Source organism: Peromyscus californicus, unplaced genomic scaffold, assembly GCF_007827085.1.
Source record: "Peromyscus californicus insignis strain IS unplaced genomic scaffold, ASM782708v3 Scaffold_4__1_contigs__length_199733344, whole genome shotgun sequence".
Taxonomy (NCBI): Eukaryota; Metazoa; Chordata; class Mammalia; order Rodentia; family Cricetidae; genus Peromyscus; species Peromyscus californicus.
This window is the reverse complement of record NW_026294562.1, coordinates 51,916,820-51,941,058: the sequence shown is the minus strand read 5'-3', so window position 1 is coordinate 51,941,058 and position 24,239 is coordinate 51,916,820. Positions and strand designations below refer to the sequence as shown.

At 49.0% G+C, this 24,239-nt stretch overlaps 1 protein-coding gene across 1 annotated transcript in view; it reads right to left on the bottom strand.

Annotated features, from left to right (window-relative positions):
* Positions 1-12,565, bottom strand: part of Fads2 (fatty acid desaturase 2) — a 38,602-nt gene extending 26,037 nt beyond the window's left edge. Inside the window, exons 1-4 of the mRNA XM_052760550.1 lie at positions 12,124-12,565; positions 4,564-4,674; positions 1,510-1,707; positions 1,304-1,405 (exon numbers count right to left, since the gene is read on the bottom strand). Coding sequence (XP_052616510.1) covers positions 1,304-1,405; positions 1,510-1,707; positions 4,564-4,674; positions 12,124-12,330 — 618 coding nt within the window. The 5' untranslated portion in view covers positions 12,331-12,565. The remainder of the gene's footprint in view (positions 1-1,303; positions 1,406-1,509; positions 1,708-4,563; positions 4,675-12,123) is intronic.
* Positions 12,566-24,239: the final 11,674 nt, after the last annotated feature.

Here is a 24,239-nt window from a genome sequence, read left to right as displayed (position 1 = left end):
AGTGGGGTCATGGCCACAGAGCGGAGATATTTAACCTAGGCACAGGGCTCTTCCCCAAACAAAGACCAGAGGGTAGAAATCTGGGGGACCTAGCTTTTCTGAGGAAGCAACTAGATGCTATTGAGATGGACTGATTATGGGAGACAGTGGGTTCTGTTTGAGAGAGTATGTTATGGTTTGAGTACGGCACATCTCCATCAGCTTGCAGTCTGAACCCTCAGTCCCACACCAATGGCACTATTTTAGTAGATGGCAGGAACTTGAGGAGATGGAAAAAGTAGATCAACGGAGGGGGGCACACCTTTGAAGGCTGTGTCTGACCCTTTCTTCCTCACAGTCTTCTCCCTGCTTGCCTTGAGTTAGGTAGCTCCTGCCACATGCTTCCACCGGCAGGGTATTCTGCCTCACCGGGGGCCCAGAATTAACAGAGCCGAGGATTACAAAGTGACACTTCTGAAACCTCAAGCCACTAAGAGAAATCCTCCCTCTCCTACACTGTTTGTGGCTGGTATTTTGTTGCAGGGTTGAGTACAGTTGGCAAGAAATGATTTCCCAAGTTGAGGTAACACCTATCAGATCAGCTCAAGGTCACTGGCAAGCTTGGCTTCTCGCTTGACTGTAACTCCTCTCCAGGGGGCACGGCCTCATCTGAGCAGAACCAACTCACTGTCTCCATTTTAAACAACTCCAGTCCTTTGGTTTAGTTAAGTATTAAACAGTTGGATGTCTCACTAAGGACTCATCTAAAATGACAGTAGAGGTGATTCGCAGTTCTTGATTTACCACGGCTTTTGGTTGTGTAGCAGCAAGCCACGGATCATTAAACAACCAACACGCTACATTGCCTTCTGTTGCTAAGCTGTGAGGTTTGGTGGGCTAGGGGAATTACAGGCGTTTTTAACTTGGGATAGTTTCCATTTACAGAGAATTAATCTAATGGGATGATTACCCAGGCTGCTGATAGACCCCTCTATCCTCCAGTTCCCCCATTTTCAGTGTGTGTGTACATGTAGCTGCATGTTTGAGGGGAGGCTGCACACATGTGCACATGCATGTGGAGGCTGGGCAGTCTTAGGTGGCATCCTCGGGAACACTGTCCACCTCACACTGACTTGGAGTTTAGCAGGTAGTTCAGACTGCCTGGCCAGTGAGCCCTAGGAATCCTCCTGTCTCTGCCTCCTCAGTACTGGGATTACAAGCACGTCACACTATAACCAGCATTTTCACATGCATTCTGGTATCAAATTCAGGTTTTCCCAAGGGATTTACTTTCTGAGCCATCACCCTTAACCCCAATACTTACCTTTAAGTGGCCAATGACAAACTTGTGGACAATGTGGTTCCATCTGGATTTCTTATAGACAGAAAGATGGCCATAGTCATGCTGCAGCCATCCAGCTTGGGCCTGGGGAAAGAGGGCTGTGAATGTCATTGCAGCATCAGCAAACAGCCACGAGGGATCTGAGGGGTGGGGATGCTCAGATCCTGGTCAAGGGTGTCAGGCCTCACCTGAGAGGTAGCAAGAACAAAGGCGGTGATGAGGGTAGGAATCCAGCCATTGCCAAAGTACGAGAGGCTGAACCAGGCGATGCTTTCCATGACGATGATGTGGGCCAGGAGGAGGAAGAAGAACAGGTGGTTCGTTTTGAAGAGGTTCATGTCCTCGGCAGTCTTCTTCAGGGCCCGGAAGTCTTCGGTGATCTGAGACTGTTGAGCAAGGACACAGGAGAGAGTCAGCCACTAGACCCTCCAAGGGGACATGTGTTCAAGCACCATACACACCATAGCTTGTGGCAAGCATCTTGAATCCTGTGTGAGCCCAGTCACCAGATGCAGCAACAGCCACCATTACTACAGATATGTCGCAGCTGGATAAGAAGCAGAAGAAGCCGGGCAGTGGTGGCACACGCCTTTAATCCCAGCACTCGGGAGGCAGAGCCAGGCGGATCTCTGTGAGTTCGAGGCCAGCCTGGGCTACCAAGTGAGTTCCAGGAAAGGAGCAAAGCTACACAGAGAAACCCTGTCTCGAAAAACCAAAAAAAAAAAAAGAAGCAGAAGAAAAGTTGAACTCAAAAGCTTGTACTTTTAATCATACTAAGTGAATCAAGCCAGTCCTAGAAAGAAAAATAGGCTGTGTTTTCTCAGTTCTCAAGCGGATTCTAGACTTCACAGATATATAACATCTTATATGTACAGATGACACTAAACTAGAAATAAAGCTGTATGGGAACAAGAGGGACTAGCAGGGCTGGAGAGATGGCTCAGTAGTTAAGAGCACTGGCTGCTCTTCCATAGGACCAGGGTTTGATTCCCAGCATTCAGTTGGTGGCTCTCAACTGTCTGTAAATCCAGTCTCAGGGACATCCAACACCCTCTTCTGGCCTCCAAGGGTACTGCATGCATGTAATGCACAAACATACATGCAGGCAGAACACTCAAACACATAACATAAAAATAAAGGTTAAAAAAAAATTAAAGGATTAAATAAAGGAGGTAGGAGGAGGGGTTAAAGGGGAGTGGAAGATATGGGACAACATGCTCCAAGTACACTGTACGTGTGTGTGAAAATGGCCTCCTGTAACCCTGTGTAGTAAGAATAATAACAGTAATGAATAATAAGCAGCTTGTATCTCCTAATCAGTGTTCTCAGAAGCATTATTCACAACAGGCAAAAACAGAAACAGGGTTAAGTGTGACTGCAGTTCTCACAGAGGACTGAAGTTCCCAACGTTTATGTAGGGCCACTCACAGCTGCCTGCAATTATAGCTCCAGGGCATCTTTGGGCCTCCATAGGCGTCCGCACGTGCACACACACACACACACACACACACACACACACACACACGGTAATGTTTAAGTAAGTGTAGAGTTTTGTGTTAGGCTGCAGGTTGGGTATACCTGATTGTGTTCTGCACATAGACTATTCAGCCTTAAAAACAAAGGAAAATTTGGCATACTGCTACAATGTGTCTATCATGAATGAAGTTTGTGCCAAATGAAACAGGCCAGTCAGAAAAGGACAAATGCTTGCACGAAGATGTCCGAACAAAACCTACTATTCTGTATGATCAATATACACTAGCTGTCAGATGTGACAGCCCATGCCTACAATCCCAGCACTTGAGAGGGGAAAGCAGTAGGATCAGGAGTTCAAGGCTAGCCTGGGCTACATGAGACCCTGTATCAAAACAATAAAGAAAACAAAAACAACAAAAGATATACTTTCGTAAAGGACAAATACATGATTCCATTCATGAGGTGCCTGGGGGAGTCAAATATTTCAGAGACAGTGGAATGATATTTGGCAGGGGCTGAAGGGAGTGAGGAGCTGTTGTTAACGTCACAGAATGTCAGTTGGAGATGATGTAAAAGCTCTAGAACTGGATGGTGAGGACAGTTCTGCAATAGTGCAGTTGCCGGGCATGCCACTGAGCGCTACACCTCAGAAGAGAGCACTTGCCTCTTCCACTACCCGACTCTGTGCGGGTGCAGGATGGGGTCCTGCTCATGAGCACGGAGGATGCCAGAGAAGCTGCAGTGAGCGTTGAGCATGGGGGCCAGGGAGGCAGAGAGTCCTCTATGGAGGACCAACCAAGAATCCAGGCCAGGAAAGAGCTTGTGCCCTGCCAAGCACGCTTTGCTGGGACCCTGAGGTAGAGGCTAGTGAAGAATTACTCCAGCTCAGGCAGGGAGCAGGAGGGGCCAGCCTGGTCTGGTTTCTCTCAGGAAACTTCTCTGCCCTGGATGGCAGTAGGAGGTGCCATCTCCCTGAGACAGACAGGGACGATGGTGGCCCACCCTCTCCTGCTGGCACCAAGGCCACACATAGTATGCCTGTTAAAGGGGAAACTACCTCAGCTCTGAGGACCTGAACCATCGCACTCTACACGATGGCCAAGCCAGCAGGCTCAGGACACAGGGATGGTACCCTCAGCCTTGTTTAGGGCTAGCAGAAGCCTAGGCTCCATGGAAAGGGTGACTTGAGTAGGGAAGATAGGGATTGAGGGGAGGAGTCGAGGGACTCTCGAGGGTTCGAGAAACTCTAAAACATGCTGTTCTACACAGCTCCATCATGCAAGCCAGGTCTGGCCTGCAAGTGGCTTCACCACTGAACACCCGGCTGGTGAGGCCTGGGGAGTTATTTTTACATACATCTTTGAAGGCCAGCACTCAGTAGAGGGTCTCACTCAGTGACAAACGAGTAAATGATGGTCACTCTTCCTCAAAGTGACTCATTCCAAACAGCTACACTTTTCATTAGCTGATACTGCCCTTTCTCAGATAGTCGTGTACCAGACCAACATCCGGCAACTTCGTGTAAAGGAGAGGGGCAAAGAAACCCACTGGGAGAGAGGGGATGCCGTTAAACTATCACCCGGCTGGAGGCTCCCAGGGGACACTCTGAGGTCCTCCCTGACCTAGGTGCTCAGGGCCTCCTCCTGGGCAGACTCAAAGGCTCTCCTGTCACTGCCCTGACAGCGGGGTCTTGGGAAGGAAGTACTCTCACCCCTACTGTCCATCCAGTCTCATCCCACCCCATCAAGGTTACAAGTCCCACTCACGCTCTTGCCACGGTCCAGGCTGGGCTCCTCGGGGGCCAGCTCACCAATCAGCAGGGGCTTCAAGAACTTGCCCACGAAGTCAAGGTCCAGGTGGAAGGCACGGAAGGCATCCTGGGAAGCAGAGAAGCAGGTGGTCAAACTGAGCCCCCGCCCTCTGCTGGCTCCTCTCACTCCAGGAAGGATGATGCTTAGCAGCAGCCCCAATCTCTACTCAGATAACAAGCAGGACTTCCCACCACCCAGAGGCAAGTGCTCACTCCAGACTCAACCCCAGGACACATTCCCATTGCAAGACTCCAATGGCAAACAGTATCCATCCTGAGCTTCTGCACTGGCACCAGGTCTGCTGAGCTGGCCAAAGGTCTGCAGACAGACAGGTCTCCAGGGAGGTGTAGCAGGTAGGCACAGGACTCAGAGAAGACAGTCCTGGACTACTCCTGAGCTGAGTTTCTTTGGCAGTGCACAAACTATACCACCTACCATTCCAGAGATCTCCTCATCACATAGCCACAATTATCAGTGAAGGGATAAGACCCAGGGTAGGAGTTTAACTCAGTAATAAAAATGCTTGCCCAGCATGTGTGAAGCCCTCAGCTCGATCCCTAACATTTAGAAAATGACTACAGCATAGAAAATGTGCTTAAATGACATTGAACAATAATGTGGAACTAGGTAAAATAACTCCTGAAAAACCCTGCCACAGGGTTGGAGGGATCTAAACTATTGCTAAAGACATGGGTTATGCCTTGTTTTATTTTCATTAGTTTGCAAACTTCCTCTAACATTACTATTATGTTCTGCATTTTAATCTCTTGTTCCGAAGATGAAGTGAAAATATGCTTAATTCTGGCAACATTAGAAAATGCACAGAAGAATAAAGAAGAGAAATATTCATCATGTGGGAAGTAGTTCTGCCTGCCTCTTCTACACAGTACATACATGACAAAGATTATCTCCACAAAATCAAACACCTCTCCCGGAGTTGAGTCTGCACCAGATGTCCCAGGGTGTGTAACTGGATGCTCCAGTTCCACGTTTATCCTGCCTTCTACCACTCAATCAAATTGAGGCACTGCAGGATTGAGTTGAACAAGCCATGTAGTACCAGGAAAAACGACCAGAAAAGTCAATATAGTGAGGTACGGAGATGTAGGTGTGGGACGATGGTCTAAATGGAGACATGTAAACCACATGCTTTCACTAGAAAGGCTCCTGGTTGGAGGGAAAACAGAAGTTCCATAAACTTTTGGGAGGTAGATGTGGAAATAAAAATGAGCACTGGATTTCTGACTCAATAGGGATTATTATTATTATTATTATTATTATTATTATTATTATTTTGGTTTTTCGAGACAGGGTTTCTCTGTGTAGCTTTGCGCCTTTCCTGGAACTCGCTTTGGAGACCAGGCTGGCCTCGAACTCACAGAGATCCGCCTGCCTCTGCCTCCCGAGTGCTGGGATTAAAGGCGTGCGCCACCACCGCCCGGCTGGGATTATTATTTTTTTAAGGCCAGATTTCATGTTACCCAGGCTGGCTCATAAGCTCACACATGTAGTCAAAGATGACCTTGATCTTCCTGCTTTAATCTCCCAAGTGCTGGGACCACAAGCATGTGCCAGCATGCCCGGTTTATGCCATGCTCGGGATTGAATGCAGGAGCATGCTACCAGATGAACCACAGCTCCAGCCGCTAATCATTTTTGTGAATGAGATAGAGGTATTATGATGATCACAGAACATTATGCTTGGGAGAAGATGCTGAAGAATTTAGGGACACGTCACATGATGCTGCAACTTTTCTGTTGTTTTACTTTTTTAAAAAAGAAATTTAGGTTTATTTATTTTATGTGTATGAGTATTTTGCCTGCATATATATATATATATATATATATATATATATATATATATATATATATATATATATATATATATATCATGTGTACCTGGAGCCCAAGAAAGCCAGAAGAGACCATTGGATCCCTTGAAACTGGAGTTACAGATGGTTATGAACCACCATGTGGGTGCTAGGAATTGAACCCAGATCCTCTGGAAGAGCAGACAGTGTTCTTAACCATTGAGCCATCCCTCCAGCCTGTTTCACTTGAGGTTTTTTTTTTTTTTTTTTTTTTTTTTTTTTTTTTTTTTACATTTATTTATTTGTGTGCACACCCAGCAGATGTGGAAATGAGAAGACAATGTTTGGATTGTCCATTCTCTCCTTCCACCATATGGGTCCCAGGGACTGAACTCAGGTCATCAGGCTTGGCAGCAAGAGCTTTAACTGAAGATTCATCTTGTCCACCCTGCTTTGCACTTTTGAGACAGTGTATCAGGTAGCACAAACTGGCCTCAGACTTGTTAGACAGCCGAAGGCTGGAATCCCTGATCCTCTTGAACCTACCTTCCCAGTGCTGAGATTAAAGGCATGCTCACCATACCTGGTTTTGATACAACTTAATTTCAAAAGGAAATTGTCTACACATAAAGAGAAAGCGAATTGACCAAACATTACTATTAGGAACTCTTGGTTCAGAAGAGACAGCGTTTCTTTATCTTTCAACCTCTACATTTAGAAAACAAACAAAATAAATCTCTCCTAGTGGGATAGAAAGGGCAAGATTAAATCAAGGGGCCAGATCAAAACCAAGGATCTTTTCAGAGAGAGAAGCCTGCTGTCCCAGGAGCCTCAGGCAGGCGGTGAGGAGGGTGGTCCAGTTCTGCTAGCCCCAGGCTCAGGCTTCTCTACAAAGAGGCCAAGACTCAGGGAAAGTGAAAGGAGCGGCATGCAGGTGCAGGAGGAGCTCTGAATAGGCTCCTGGTGGGGTCAGCGGCCCTGATTCTCCCTCTGCAGCCACGCAGCTTCTTCTCCAGGCACAGCTTCCCTGACCCTGACCTTGCCCCCTCCGGGCAGAACTCACTGTCCTGTCCTTGCGCTGAGCTCAAGGTCCCAAAACCTGTTTCTGAATGTGCCCAGGTTCTTCTGCACAGCACAGCTATGATAAGGTACTTTCCACATCCACAAATTTAGCCCAGGATTTGAGAAGCACAGACTCAATAAGTAGGGTGCATAGTGCTTCATTTAGCAATCCAGAGTTCTTTGACGACTGCTCAAAGCAGGCGGAGAAGCAGGAGGGACCCTGGATTCCACAGGTAGAGATTAAAGAAGGCAGCAGACACCAGGGACACTGGTTTCTGACTTCCTTTCTGCAGCACATAGGTGCAGGCAGGGCAGGAAGTCTGCTGGTCTTGTCCCTTCCAAGGAAAAGAGGATGAATAGGTAGGCAGTGCTCTGCGGCCCATGAGCCCCTTGGCAAGAGAATATCTGCTAACACAGGATGTGTGGACTCCCCTGGCTGCACCGGAAGTAAGTCCCCACAGAGGCAGACCAGGCATGAAGATGTGATGCCGTTTCCCCCCTTCCCTTTTCATGTATGTGTGCATATGTTTTTGCACATGTGCATGTGCACACATGTGCATGCATGTGGAGGCCCAAGATTAATGCTGAGAACCATCCTCAATTGCTCCTTCACTTTATCCACCAAAACAGGGCTTCGCAATCAAACTCAGAGTTCACTGGCATGGTTAGCCTCGCTAGCCAGCTTGCTCTGGGGGTCCCATCCCTCTGCATTCAGAGGCTAGAATTACAAATCGGCTGCCACCCCCACCTGGTATTTATGTGGGTTCTGGGATCTGAGCTTCATTCTCACTATTGGGCAGCAAGCATTTTAACTACTAAGCCATCTCCCCAGCCCAATTCCATTTGTATTTTACCAGAACCACTACTAGGGGATGCTGGGACTGGATATGGGGTCTCCCTCCCACAGCAGTGGGCAGGAGTCAGATGGCTCCTACTCAGCTGAGGAGAGAGAGCTGCCCTCCAGGTCTAGAAACCCCCAACTCAGGTTCTTTTCCGTATCCTGACCCTCCTGCCCTTTCTACAGGGGCACAATTCCAATTTTCTCAATTGCTGCTTTTTCACAAGAGCAGTATAGGAGCGGCTGAAAGACGGAACCCCCCTCTAGTCCCCTTTGCCTTCCTTTGACTCTAAGAGGTAAGCAAACAAGGCAGATGGGCCGAAAAGCGTAGACAAAACAGGGTAGGCTGGAGGAGAGGTGAATGTCTGGAACTGGAGGATCCAGGTTCAAGCCCCAGTCTGAGAAAGAGAAAAAGAGGGAGGGACACAAATCCAGTGGATGCAGGCCACCATCCGTGAATTATTCATCTTTTTGCTGAGGCCCTGCTCAGAGCTCAGCTCGGAGTCATGGAGACACTCAATGAATGTTTGATGAGCTCTTGCTGAAGATGGAAACTCACAAGTGGGGCTCTGGCACTGACCAGATTCCCAAGAAAAGTGCAAACACTGGCCGGGGCGTGGTGATAGTGCTTTGTGCCTACAGCAAAGCTCAGACACGAGAAGTTCCGCGGGACGAGCAAGAAACGACTAAAAATGTGAAAAGACGAGAAGGGGGAGGAGAGAGAGAGGAAGGTGAGGCTGGAGGGGTTGGGGCCAACAGATCCTGCCTAGGGCTGACCACCACCTGAGCCTCAGGACAGGACAGCAGCAGGACTGACCTGAGAATTAAATGAGATAGCACACACCAATGGGTTTGTGAACTGCAAAAACTACAGTTTTTAACGACAGGCTGGCCTTAAACCTTTGGGTTCAAGGCTCTTGCTTCAGCCTTCTGAGTAGCTGGGGCTCTGAGCACATGACACTAAATGGCTTTTTTTTTTTCCAATTTTTTTAAAATTTATTTTTATTTTATGTGCATTGGTGGTTTTGCCTGTGTGTATGTGTCTGAAGCCCTGGAACTAGAGTTACAGACAGTTGTGAGCTGCCATGTGGGTGCTGGGAATTGAACCTGGGTCCTCTGGAAGAACAGTCAGTGCTCTTAACCACTGAGCAATCCATCTCTCCAGCTCTGTACTAAGTGACTTTTACTAATACAAGTAAGGCCAGGATCTGACTACAGAAGGACCAGCCTTCTAGGGAAGAAGTGAGCACTTCTGAGGTGTTTTCTTCAGAAACAGAAAACTCTGCACTAGATACCCAGATTGTCCTGAAAATGGCTTCCTTGATTCCTGGCCTCCCTTCCAGCCTCTTGTGAAGACATCACAGATACCTGGGAGCAGCGACAGAGAAAGTGCTCGGGGATCCAGCCTCTATCTGCTCATCAGTCTCTCCCCAAACTCAGGGCATCCTCATCACTCCCCTCAAGCTCTCAAAAAGAAGACAAGGCCCCAGGGGGCAAAGCTACCTGTGGAACCAGCCTGGAGAGGGATTCCTGCTCTTGGAGTTCCCTTTGAAGGTCTCCTTGTTGCTCAAGGCCTTTTTCCAACCTGGTCTCAGACAGTGTAAAAAGAAAAAAACGGGGGGGGGGGGGGAGGTTCGCCAGAGAAAACACCACTGCCTACTTCATCGTTCTCCAACTCTATCTGTAGGGAGTGTGTTTTGTGCCCCCCAAAAATCTTCTTTGGGAAGGCAGTAAGCTCTGGTGTTGCGGCATCAAATGAGCTTGCTTCGATATACTCAGTTTTCTTCTCCATTTCTCAAGTTCTTTACATTCTGGTTGCTGCATCCCTCTTGTCTCATAACTCTCCATCGTGCCCATCTGGTGCTCACTGGGGTAGGGGTTGTCTCCACCTGGTTACACCATGCATGGTCATGCCCAGTGATCATATCTGTAGCCTACACTGAGTTCCACCTTACCTTTCCTATCATGGGGCTATTAACATCCCAGACACCAGACTCGCAATCAGTGACAGAAAACAGTGAGGGCAGCAGCGAACAGCATGCCAGGTTTTTAGCATGAAGGAGCAAGCCATCCAGGTATCTGACGGCTTAGCACTGAACACAGACATTTGGAAGAAACCGGGTCAGGGAAACACTAAGAACTTCCAAAACAAAGATGAAATACATCTGATTTCTTAAGTAAACTATGAAGTTCAAGGCGTTATCCAATTGATCTTCCACACAAGAAAACCAATTTCTTTCATGAGATGGAATAAACAGATCAACTGTATCACATTGATAGTTTTACTTTTTAGGAAACATTTTGGTGAGAGCCTGGAAAGGGACAGACGTTTTATGATTCGCCTACGGAGTCATGCATAGACTAGCACCACAGATCAGTAGAAAAACCTCCAGTCAGAAGCTTGGAAAGGTCCAAGCTAGGACACTCAAGGAGTATGAAAAGTTTACACCCACTTAAGATCTGATTAGCATCACCAATCCCATGGGCTTAAGCAGGGTCCACAAGCAAGGAAAATAGGCTTTAGGCAGTATGAATATGGTCAGTTCTCTCCTCAGTCTTGAGTAAGATTGTATCCTGTTCATCAAAGCCTCCAGTCCATTGATTAGTTTAGAGTATGGCTACTTAGGTTGATCTCAAAGAGAAGAAAAGAGGTGTAAGTTACAAACTGAAACTAACAGACTTGGACAACGAAAGCTCACTAACAGGTCAGCGCCCTGGACTTTCAGGTGGAATGCGTTCTCTCTTCTTGCCTCTTCCCACTCATCTTTCCCAAGTTCTCTCCAGCCTCGATCTTTCCCTCTGCCTTCAGCTCACCACTACAGCCTAAAAGGTCCCGTCTTCCTCCTTGACTTTGCTTTTCCTCTTACCCACCCGACCACACACTCCTTTACTGTTGGGGGTGGGGCCAGGCATGGCGTGGGGTTCTATGCAATTGCTGAGCTACACGTTTGGTGTGCATAAGAACGGCAGCCTTGATTCCAGAGAGGTCCCCAAGATTCCAACAACCTTCAGGAGTGCAAGAAGGAAGGGTGATCCTGGCAAGATTTAAAAACAGAGGGCTATTGAGTTGAATGTCCGAGAGTAACCCCAGAGGCAGATGGACCTGTTGCCAAGTCAGTCTTGGTGCTACCAAATTCACCTTCTAGATCCCCTCTGGACCTGGACTTTGCAAAAGCCAGCCCATTCGCCTTCCATCAATTTCCCACCCGGGTTTCCCAGAAGGCTGGCACTTGGAATGAGTCGGGATAATCCTCGGGAGCGTGGGAACCTGAGCTACTAGGCAGTCTCTGTCGGGCAGCCATTGTGGACTTTCTCAGACAGGAGTCCAAGCAGGAGCGAGTCCTGGCAAGGAACCAGCTTTCCTTCTCCGCCCCCCTGGTCTGGCAGGAGAGTCCCACATATGGCTGCCCGCTCTCAGGCTCCTCTCTGGGCGCCCAAGAGTGGCCATCTTCCACATGGGGAGCGCCAAGGCACAAAGCCGGAGCGCCCCCTTGGGAGAGTCCCTGGCTCCAGCTACCGGCGCGCAGTATGCGCTGTGGACATGCATCGGGCACAGTTTGCCACTGATGGGACTTCCACAGAGGTGCTAAGACCTGGAGTCCAAAAGGCTCGGCCCAAGTCTGCCCAGCTGGCCCAGAGGACGACGATTCCGGGTGCGAGATGAGAGCAGTAGGTACACTTTCTTTCCCTCCTGGACGTCCTGCGCTCCATTCAGAACTGGAGATCTGTTTGGCGCCCAGGGACCCCGGGTTCCTGACACCGGCCTGCAGCAGACAAGGATGGCTGGCATCCCTAGACCCTTACCGTAGCATCTTCTCCCGAATAGTGTCCGATGACCCGGTGGCCCCCCGGATGCCGCTGGGACCATTTGGTGACGTTGTAGACCTTGCGGTCGATGACGAGCCACCGGTCGGTGCGCAGGTTGTGCTTCTGAATCTCCTCCCAGCGGAAGGTGGGCATCGGAACCTCGCGTTCCGTGTTCCCCTCACCCTGGTTACCTCCCTTCCCCATGCTAACTGTCCACCCGGATGCTTCGCGCGCTACCGCCTCCGTGTGCCCGCCACTCGCGGCACCGACGGTCCCTCTCTCGGCCGCAGTGTGCGGTCGGCGCCCTCCTCGCTTTCGGCTTTTGTCTTCTACTCCTCCTCCCACCGCGCCTCCTCCCCTCGCCTTCGCTCCTCCTCGCCTTCACTGGCTAGCCAGTATCCTTGCCTTCCTTCTGGAGTACCCCTTGCTTCCCAGTGCCCCCAAGCGGTTCCCTTCCTCCGCCCCACCCTCGGCCCGCCTGCTGTGGACTTTTGCCTCTGGTGAAAACTCCAGGGTAGCTCAGGGACTCGACACCTCCTCCCCCCACCCCTCCGGCTCCCCCCACTCCGGGCTCCGCATCCTCCCGAGTTCCCCGCCACCCGGGTTTCCACAGTGATCAGCAGAGCGCCTGCACCAATCAGGGCTCGTCGCCCCGCCTGCCATTGGCCCAGGAGGATCTTTCGAAGGCCAGCGGGCTGGAGCGGCGGGTCCCAGGCTCCCCCTCCCTCGCGCCCGCCCGCATGGAGTCAAGCCCTGCTGGGAGGCCGGCGACGTGTCCGACCTCCTCCCTTCGCTGGCTGGAGCCGGGGAAGCCGGAGTAGATCTCAGAGGAGCTGGGAGGGCGAGCAGGGGTGGAAGCTGGGCTTTTCTTTGCGCGCTTCAAAGCGGGAGCGCGCACAGCCCGCGTTCCGGGGATTTGCACCTGATGCGGGCACAAAGGAGGCGCAACGGCTGCGGTGAGCTGCGCTCGGCCTCCGACTGGATTGTTAAATGAAGTCCCTCTCTGGCTAGCTGGAGCTGAGACTCCAGTATCTCACATTGTCTGCGCGATCCACATTGTTTGTTACTCTCCTGCAACCTCCCAGGAGTGGGTCTCTTTTTAACCAGGGTTCTGAATCCTTTCATCAGACCATCTTGGAAAAGAACCGTGGAACCTCTGCTTTCTTCCTCATGCTAAGTGCCGCGGGGGTGGCCACTGGGGAGGACGCCAGGATAAGCTGGACACCGTTCTTGTCTTGGACTGCGCAAGAGCACACAGACTGGTTGGGAAACATGGAAGCAATAAAAGCCCACGATTGCACCGCCTGCAGAAAAAAAGGCACTGATACCAAAGGAGTAGGGAGAGGTCCTGTTCACTAAAGTCTCATCACAATCCTATGATATTGTTATAGCTAACTTCAAAATGAAGACCCCGAGGTTGAGAGAGGTAAAAGGGTCAAAACACACATGGGAGGCAGAGGCAGGCGGATCTTTGTGAGTTCGAGGCCAGCCTGGGCTACAGAGTAAGTTCCAGGAAAGGCACAAAGCTACATAGAGAAACCTTGTCTCCAAAAACCAACCAAACAAACAAACAAAAAACCACACACATGGTTAGCCAGAGGCCCTGCTTGGCTTATTCCATGGCTCCTTCCAGACTTCGGGCTCCCTAGCGCCTCATGACATCAGTGCAAAAGTAGATACTGGTGCAGGGAGTGATGCCATCCCCACAGCCCCTTGCACGGTATCCTCACCTCCTCCCGTGCTGGCATCCATCAGGAGCATCTTTTCTTCACTCCACAAACTCCAGACTCAAGGAGTGTGAGGCTTCCTTGGCTTAGAGGAGGTTAAACAGGCAGCCAAACAAAAAGGCCTGCCCAAAAGAGAATGAAGTAGGTATGGTGGCCATGTGCATAATGCCAACGGTGAGAAGCCTGAGGCAAGATATGAGTTCATGAGTTCAAGACTGGCCTGGGCTGCAGAACAAGATCTTGTAAGGGGAGGGAGGCTTGAATACAAATAAAGAGCAAGACTGGCTTTTATGCGTATTAAAAATTTGATGTGGCTAGGGCAGTGGTGGCGCATGCCTATATTCCCAGCACTCCGGAGGCTAATGAAAAATTTTAGGAGTTGTAAAGTTTAGCGAGATAAATGATAGGTGAAAGGGAGCCCCAGTAAGTGTCTCACAGCAGAACCTTTGAAGACTGAGGAAAGTACAAGTGGGATGGCCCCAAGGATGAGCCACAGTGCACTCCAAATGACGACAGGAATAAGTGAACAGCTCACACAGGGCTGACTGTGGGTAGAGCTCAAGTTGGGGACATTCCCACATGCTTACAGGTAGACAAGGACTAAAGACTTCACAGCGGAGACCGTGGAGAGTATTAGAAATTCATCAATCAAGGGTGTGCTCTGATTGGATCTGTGGTATGCAAAGAGAATTTCGGGGCTTAGGGCTGTGGCTCAGTTGGAAGAATGTTTATCCAACATGCTCTAGGCCCTGACTTAGATTCCCAGCGTGGTGGTGGACACCTGTAATTCTAGCATTCAAGAGGCAGAGGGAGAACGAAGTTTATCCTGCTACAGAGTGAGTTCAAGGCCAGCTCTTGAGATCCTGACTGGAAAAAAGAAGGGAGGTAGGGAAAGAGGGTTGAAGAGATGACTCAGTGGTTAGGCGCATGTACTGTGTTTTTAGAAGACCCAAGTTCAAGTTCAGTTCCCAGCACCCATGTTGACTGGCTCACAAGTGCCTGTAATTCCAGCTCCAGGGGATTCAACATCCTCTTCTGGCATCCTTGGGTACCTGTGCTCACATGCACACCCACACCCATAGCCACACCCAGTCACACACACACACACACACACACACACACAAAGTAGTTTTTATGTTTTTGTTTTTAGAAAGAGAGAGGAAGGAAGGAAGGAAGGGAGAGAGGGAGGGAGGGAGGGAGGAAGGAAGGAAGGAAGGAAGGAAGGAAGGAAGGAAGAAGGAAAGAAGGAAAGAGAAAAAGGAAAAACTACAGAGGCAGCTTGGGACCAGAAAGGGATGCAGGCAAAGTCAAGGGAACAACAGGGTAAGCTAAGTGTTCTTGGGAAGAGGACAGGAGGCCTGGATTAGGCAATGGCTCCAGGAGGCTGGCCCCACACCAGACGTGGCCTGACACTGCCCTCTCTGCTTGGATGGGCTGGTGAAGCTGTTTACCTAGAGAAACCTTACCATATCTGGCCTACTCTCGAAGCCCCTAGAAGAAGAGGCTATCTCAGACACAGAGATGCAGTTCCTTTGGCTTCTGCCTGTGCCTCGGATTATGGCACCCTGCAGCTCCAGCAGTACCAAGAACTGCAGCTTCCTAGAACCCCACCAGGGCATCACTGTGATTATTGATCTTTATCGGGAACAAGAGATCAGCTTGGGTGGCATTGAACCCGACCCTCCCAGCATGCCAAATGGGTAAAAGACCAGGTCCAATCCGCACGTGTGTGGGGAGACATGTCCTGTAGGGTTGGTGCTCTCACACATGGTCCTCACTGACTGGGGAGGACACCTTTCCATCTTGCCCTTCAAGGAGACTCTGGTGGCTGCTGAAGATGGCCTGCTCCATGGAAGGAGGAGTCTAGTTATTCAGGGGGATGGCGAAAGTGAATCACACCCTTCCAATACCCTGCCCTTAGTCGGGTGTCAAGAGGGAATGCAAAATACTGGCACCTTGTGAGCAAAAGAACATGGACATGATTGACAGACAGTAGGACATACTACTGATACCAGAGACCCAGGACCTTGTCTATACTCTGGCCTTTGTTGGACACATCATTCAAGAGATATCACTTGATTTCTCTGAGCCTCAGTCTTTTTTTTTGTTTTTGGTTTTCCAAGACAGGGTTTCTCTGTGTAGTTTTGGTGCCTGTCCTGGATCTCACTCTGTAGACCAAGTTGGCCTCGAACTCACAGAGATCCCACTGGCTCTGCCTCCCAAGTGCTGAGATTAAAGGCATGAGCCACCGCCGTCCGGCTGAGCCTCAGTCTTCTTAACTGAAAAGTAGGTATAAAACCTATCTCACAGGATTATGAAAATAAAACCACACAATTACAATGAAAATTGAAAACACGGGGTAGTCTACAGAGTATTCCATCTACTCAGTGTAAGGGGCTTGATCTTGCTGTTGTTACTGAAGTCCTTGGTCATAGGGTGTTGATGCTGGTGCTAATGTTTGTTTCTGTCATTAAGAGTTCTTGAACATTCACTATGCACCAAGGACTGTTCAGAGCTTTAAATCTCTCGTCTATTTTCCTCAAGACAGTGCTGTAAAGTGGGACCCATTATTCTCATTTTACCAATGTTGAAATAAGGCTCAGAGAGGTTGCATAGCTTGCCCAAGGTCCCACAGCTTCTAAACACTGATGGGATTTGTGTGATCCGTAATCCACATCATTTCCACCAAACCACTCGTGTCTGAACAGTAGGAAAACCATTACGCTTAAAACTGTTCTTTCAAGCACTCAAGGATTTCTATTGCATATCCAGCAATGCGAGGTGCAGAGTAAACAAAGCCGGCAATGTCTGTGGAGCTAGCAGCCTTCCCTGGGAGAAAGCCTGGCTCCGGAGACCTTGGGCTCTCTTTTCAAGTGCATTAAGTTCACATGGATTTGCTCATATTGTAATATCCTAGCTTTTAGAGCTGGAAGGACTCATTTTAAGAAGGCTAAGGGCTAGCACAGATTAACCTAAGGCCACATAGAGATGAACTGAAAGTCAGAAGTTCTGACTTAAAGGCCAATATCTTTGTGGGGTGTGTGTGTGTGTGTGTGTGTGTGTGTGTGTCTGTGTCTGTGTGTGTGTCTGTGTCTGTGTCTGTGTCTGTCTGTCTGTCTGTCTGTGTGTCTGTGTCTGTGTCTGTGTTAATATGCACATTCATGTGCATGTAGATGCCAGAGGTCAATGTTACTTGTCTTGCTTGATCAATCTCCACCTTCATTTTTTGAGACAAAGTCTCCCACTGAACCTCAAGCTTGCCATGTTGGCTAACGTGGCTAGCCAGCCAGCCACCAGGAGCCATCTGACTCTTTTCTATAGTGCTGCGGTTACAGGCACCACACCCAGCTTTTTTTTTTTTTTTTTTTTTTTGGTTTTTTGAGACAGGGTTTCTCTGTGTAGCTTTGCGCCTTTCCTGGATCTCGCGCTGTAGACCAGGCTGGCCTCGAACTCACAGAGATCCGCCTGCCTCTGCCTCCCGAGTGCTGGGATTAAAGGCGTGCGCCACCACCGCCCGGCCCACACCCAGCTTTTATGTGGATTCTGGGGATCTGTACTCAAGTCCTCATGCTTTCGAAGTAACCACTTTACCAACTGAATCATCTCCCCAACCCTCAAGGTCAGTAGTTTACTGATAACCCCCAGGGGAGTACAGGTGGCCAGGCCTGTCCCAACACCACAAAGCACATCTGCACACTTGAGTGGTGCTTATGGAGCCAAAGGTCTCCAGAGGGGTTCAGAATCTAGATTCAGGGGAATCCTCTGCCCTGCTCTTACCTTTGGACTCCTGTTGAGAGAGCTAGGGTTGGGGTTCTAATGTGCTTAGAGTAAGGACTTGAGGGGACTGTTAAGTCATGGGGGTGGGGGTTTGTGTGCACACATATGTGTGTAGATGCTCATGTGTTACATGTTAAGGCCAGAGGAAGATGTCAGGTATCTTGCTTGATTTACCCATACAGTTGTTACCTCTGATGCCTAAGCCTATGACAACTAAAAATTGGGCCACATTGAGAGTGAACATCCCTCTATCAACCTCATTTTACGTTTGGATAAACTGAAGCTCGGTGAGGAAACTGGCAAAGCTGGGATTTGACTCACAGGTGTGATTCCAATGAACAATCTACGCTCGAGTTGGCCTGACTTCAAGCAAGTCACTTAACCCCAGTGATAGTCCACCCATAGTTTAATTATTCTCAACCTTCCTGCTGTGGGATGTCTTTCTGTATACTCTGAATATGTGTTGCTCTGATTGGTTGAGAAAAAAAATGCTGATTGGCCAGTAGCCAGGCAGGAAGTATAGGCAGGGTGAGCAGATGAGCAGAATGCTGGGAAGAGGAAGTGCTGTGGGATGTTCTGTATGGCAAATGTGTTGCTGATTAGTCAATAAATAAAACACTGATTGGCCATTGGCTAGGCAGGAAGTGTAGGCGGGACAAGGAGGAGAATAAAGCTGGGAAGTGGAAGGCTGAGTCAGGGAGACACTGCCAGCCGCCATGATGACAAGCCGCATGTGAAGATGCCGGTAAGCCACGAGCCATGTGGCAAGGTATAGATTAATGGAAATGGATTAATTTAAGCTATAAGAACAGTTAGCAAGAAGCCTGCCACGGCCATACAGTTTGTAACCAATATAAGTCTCTGTGTTTACTTGGTTGGGTCTGAGTGGCTGTGGGACTGGCGGGTGAGAGAGATTTGTCCTGACTGTGGGCCAGGCAGGAAAACTCTACCTACAAGGAAGACTGAGTCAGAAGTCACCAGCCAGACACAAAGGAAGCAAGATGCCAAGGCAGAACTGAGAAAAGGTACCAAGCCATGTGGCTAAACATAGATAATAATTATGGGTTAATTTAAGTGTAAGAGCTAGTCAGTATTAAACCTGAGCTAATGGCTGAGCAGTTATAATTAATATAAACTTCTGAGTGATTATTTTATAAGCAGGCCACAGGACTGCGGGGGGCCTGATGGAACCTGAGAAACTTTCTGACTACACCTTCCTAAGGCTGCGAGCCTTTAATACAGTGCTTCATGTTGTAGTGACCCCCAACCATAAAATTATTTCATTGCTGCTTCATAACTGTAATTTTGCTACTGTTATGAATCATAGTGTAAATATCTGGGGGTTTCAATCCCCAAGTTGAGAACTACTGCTTCTTACTAGTCATTGCTGGTGCCTCCAAGAGCTTTCCTGACAACCATGTGATGTAATGCACATTACGTAAGGCACACAGTACATTACACATCTAGATTGAGATGTGACCTGTGCACACAGCCAGCATGTTGGAGCTAGAAGCATTTTAGCATCTAATCTAATCATTAGATCGATCAAAAAGAAAGCTGGTTTCAGGAAGCTGCGTAGCTGCAGGATAAAAACCAGATTATGTGGCTTTTAGCTTCTATTCCAGGGCTCTTTTCCCAGTGAAGCTTCCAGGACCGCAAAGGGGTAGGTCCAAATATCACCCCCAAGCTCTGGTGGCTCTCTCTTCCCATATAAACTATGAGATGGGACAGATGAGTTCTGATACACAACTAACTTTGAGAGGCCCAGAAGAAGGACTGCTGAGGAGAGGAAGTCACAGGGGCAGAGCTGAAGCAGAGGACTGTGACCACAGACCTGGAGCAAGAACCTGCGGGGGCACATGGCCCAGGCAGGGCCAAGAAAGACAGGGTCCTGGAAACTTGGTGATTGTCTGGCTTTACACTTAAGACAGAGGAGGGGAAGGGCTGGGGAAAGAGCTTGCTTGGTAAAGTGCCTTGCACACGACGACGATAATCTCATGGCAGAGGATAGATGGAAGGCAGGACGATCCTTGGGGCTTGGTGGCCAGGCAGTCTACTTAACTGGCGAGCTCCCGGTTCAGTGAGAGATCCTGTAACATGAATTTTAAAATGCCTTATTAATAGAAAAACAAACAAACAAACAAAACTCGGGAGACAGGTATTGGGGTGAATGCTGAAAGATCAGAGAAGCAGAACAAGCCACAGCTAACCTCACCTCGCCAACTTCTCAGCGGATCCTGTTTCCTCAAACTGGAAGCCTCTGTGTCCTCATTCAAATGGATCTCAGCTGAACTGCTGCTCAAACGCCTAAAAGCTTAAAAGCCTCTAGTTCCTGGTCCTCACACCTTATATACTTTTCTGCTTCCTGCCATCACTTCCTGGGATTAAAAGCATGTGCCACCACTGCCTGACTGTTTCCAGTGTGGCCTTGAACTCACAGATCCGGATGGATCTTTGTCTCCCAAGTGACAGGATTAAAGGTGTGTGTGCCACCATTTTCTGGCCTCTACGTCTATCTAGTGGCTGTTCTGTCCTCTGACCCCAGATAAGTTTATTAGGATGCACAATATATTGAGGGACACAATATCACCACAAGATCCTGTCTCAAAAAATAAGATAGGGGTGGGAGGGAGGATAGGATCCTAGAGAGATGGCTCAGTAGTTAAGAGCACATGCTGCTCCTGCAGAGGACTAGAGTTCGGTTCCCAGGTCCCACATCTGAAAGCTTATAACCTCTCGTAACTCCAGGCCCAAGGGATCCAACACCCTCTTCTGGCCTCTGAGGTCACCCACACACACATGCACATACACATAAATAAAAATAAATATACATAAGGTAGAGAGCAGACCCAATGACTCATGTGGCAAAGGCCCTTGCCACTAAGCCTGACGACCTCAGAACTTCCCCAGCAGGAGAGAACTGACCCACGAAAGTTGTCTGACTTCCACATGTGTGCATCCACACACATACACGGTAATGATAGTAACAGCAATAAGGCGGAGAAGTGATTGAGGAAGACACGTGCTGTTGACCTCGACCTCCATACCCATGTGCACCCAGTATACATGCACCCACATACTCATGTGCTTGTGTATACACACACACACACACACACACACACACACACACACACACACACACACACACACACACACACACGAGAGAGAGAGAGAGACAGAGACAGGCAGACTAGGGATCTAATGTCTACAGCAGTTAGAAAATCTGAGAGGTTTTCCGTGTCTAAGAACAGAATGGTCTGTGGTCTATTTGAAGCTAAAAGGCTGGTGAAAACAAGATAAGAATAGAATGGTCTAGGCACCTGCACCCACCACTTTCTTACTGAGGAGACATACATGTCCTGGGTAAAATACACAAGTGCTCCAACATGCATCCGGTACCAACTGCTTCCATGGTACAAAGGCCTTGTCAGATTTGATGACCGGTCCAGATCCCCATAGACCCAGCTGCATTTCTCAGCTTCAGATCTAGAGGTGACAACACCCTGTCCTTGCCCAATCATTTAGCATCCTTGGCCATTCTCATCTGAAAGCCAAGTGGAGCAGCTGACGCTCAGGAGACCAACGTGCCGATTTGGGGTAACTAGATGGAGGCAGTCTCATCCGAGCTCTTCACCTGCCCTGTGCTTCTCTTGGCTCTTCCCTCTCTTGTAAAGGTGATGGTGTTGTGTGGGTTATGTCTAATTTCCTTTCCCATCTGTGACTCTACTGATGGCTTCAGATTCAAGCCACCACCTGTCCTATTTCAAGGTGGCTGGTTGAGGCTGCAGTTAGTGTGTGCAGGAGCCCACCTATCCCGGGTGCAAGCACACTGAGAGGTCTGGGAATCCTGTCTGGTCCCTGGCAGATGCTACGGGCCTGCCTGCCTGCCTGCCTGCCTGCCTGAGGTAGAGCCTGCTTTGGAGCAGCAGAGACAGAGAGTCTCACCTCTCCTTGCTCCTGCTTAGGCCATAACTCTGGGTGTTGACACCAGGGACCTTTCTTCAACTTTTTACCATTTCTGTTAAGCCCTGCAGGCAGATCTGCAGTTTCTCAGAGTCCCAAAGATGTATATCAGGTGAACCAAGTTAACTCCAGGTCTGGTGGACTCTGGAGTGCATTTCCTTTCTATAACACCAAGGCTCTGCCCTCCCCTGTATCTGTGGCCTCCCTCCCTGGGTTATACATCCTGTGCCTAAGGCCCACTGCCTGGTGCCCACCTCAATTTCAAGGCTCTTTTTTTGTTTGTTTGTTTTCTCTCTTCCAATGGTTACCGTCCAGGCACATGGAGCTGCTCACTTTCCCCAGACATGACTGTGACCTCTTAATCCTTAATCTTAGTCCTCCTGGCTTTGAAATCCAGTTTATCCCCTAGCCATAGCACCCTTCCCACATTCCTGGCCTGAAGCTCCTACTCCACCTAAAGACCCCATTGGGGAGTTGCCTTTACTCTGATAAGTCCAGAGTTCCCTCATTGGGATTCTCAAACACTTCACGTGTGCGTGCGTGCGTGCGTGCATGTGTGTGCATATTTGTGAAGGCCAGAAACTGACAAATGTCTTCCTCCATATCTCTCTCTCCACTCTTTTTTTTTTTTGAGACAAGATCTTTCACCACCTCCATGGCTGCCTCGCCAGAGCTGAGATTATAGACATGCACTGTAGCATCTGGCTTTTATATGGGTGTTGGGAATCGAACTCAAGTCCTCACATTTGAGTGGCAGGCACTCTGTCAGCTGAATCTTGTCCCCAGCCTTGGAATCCCAAAACCTTTCTGTATATAGTATCAAATAAGCTCATACATCTTCACCACCCAGCATGCAAGTTCCTCGTGGGAAGAAACTAAGTCTGACTCAGAGTTAAATTCTTGATGAGGATGCCTGTTAAACATTTGTAGAATTTAATCCCAAAGAAAACGTCAGGAAAGAAGGTGAAATCATGCACCCAGCACAGCAGCTGGGGTGTCCTGACTTGCAGGGCCGTGTTTCCAGGCCTCCAGAAGTGCATATAGTGAAAAGGTCACACCATTGGTTAGGAAACTCCATTCACAATCCAGCTTTTCCTCTCAGTTAGTGTGTGTGTGTGCGTGTGTGTGTGTGTGTGTGTGTGTGTGTGTGTGTGTGTGTGTGTGTGTGCTGTGCATGTTTATGTATGTTGGCATGTGTACAGGCACATATATTCACATGTGTGTATGCACATTTGTGGCCGGGTGCTTGTATGAGTCAGATATTGATGTCAGATGACCCTTGATTGGGTTCTACCATATATATATATGTCTCTCACCTGCACCCAGAGCTCATTTATTCTGCTTGTCTAGCTAGCCATCTTGTTTCAAGGATTCCATGCCTCAGTCTCCTGAGTGCTGGGCTTATTTGTGGACTGCTGTATATGCCTGGCCCACATATGTGGGTTTTGGGGATCTGAGCCATCTCCCAAACTTCAGTCCTTCCTACATGCCCTTGGACAAGGCACTTCCTTCATTCTCATTCATATAGCATTAAAGGGGTATTATGATGGCTCAGTGGTGTGTCATTTTTAGTGAAATGACCTACATCTCTCAGAATTCCCTTGCTCATTGGGTCCTGGGTTAGGGCTGGTCATGACAGACCTGTGTGTAAGATTTGGAAGGCAGAAGTGAAGTACGGCCATTCTGCTGTGTTCTGTAGTTGTGCTGAGCAGATGCAGCGGGCACCCTGTGAGTGGTCCCTAGGCTGTTGCCTACCCTGATGGCCTGGGGCAGCTACTGAGCCTACAGGTTGAGTAGCTCCAGGGAGATCTGGGGTAAAGAGCAAAGTTTATCTCATGGGTCACCTAAGTTACTGAAATTGTAGGCTGTGGAGGCAGATGTATTATTAAAGCTTTTAGAGTCAAATCCTAAGCTGTAGCAGCCCCCCAAAGCCAGAATCAGGCACCCATTCTCAATGTACCAATCAGAGGTAAGCAATGGTGAAGAGCAGAGAAAGGAGATGTATTCAACGCGACCACATTGGGAAGAGGAACAACAACAAGGGGGTTCAGTGACCCTCCCCCACATCCAGGTCTGTCTTCGGGACCCTGGCTTGAGGTCTGGCCTTAAATAGAAGTCAAGAGATGTATATAAATAACTGAACAATCTTGGTAAGGGTGTGGCCCCACCCATCACTGACCCCATCATCTTCTAGGTTTCAGTCTACCCTGCAAGATGGTCTGATGAGTTGTCAAAACTATTACAGAGAGAAGTTTCCACTTGACTGGCACCAGGCCTAAGCCATTTCCTTCCCTCAGCATGAGAATCCTGGGGAAATTTGAATTCTTTGGGGTTCATTGTTTCAGCATACTGGTGGCAGAAAGGAGGGATGCTGTGTCCTGTTAGATATCCTTCGGTCCTGCCGGGGGGCCTTGCAGCTGCAGCTCCATTTTGGTCATTACCTCAGCAGCCCAGCTGACCTCATCCCAACAGACACAGAGGTAAACCTTTGTATTGGCCAAGTAGCCAGCTCCTACCTTCATGGTGACCTGGCCATGTGAGAAAGGCTTTATTCTCCGTGGCTTACAGAGGTCTTACTTCATTGATGGAACCCATGTGTAGTCTCTGGCAGGCACCACCTAAGCCCCAGGGATAGGAAAAGAAACG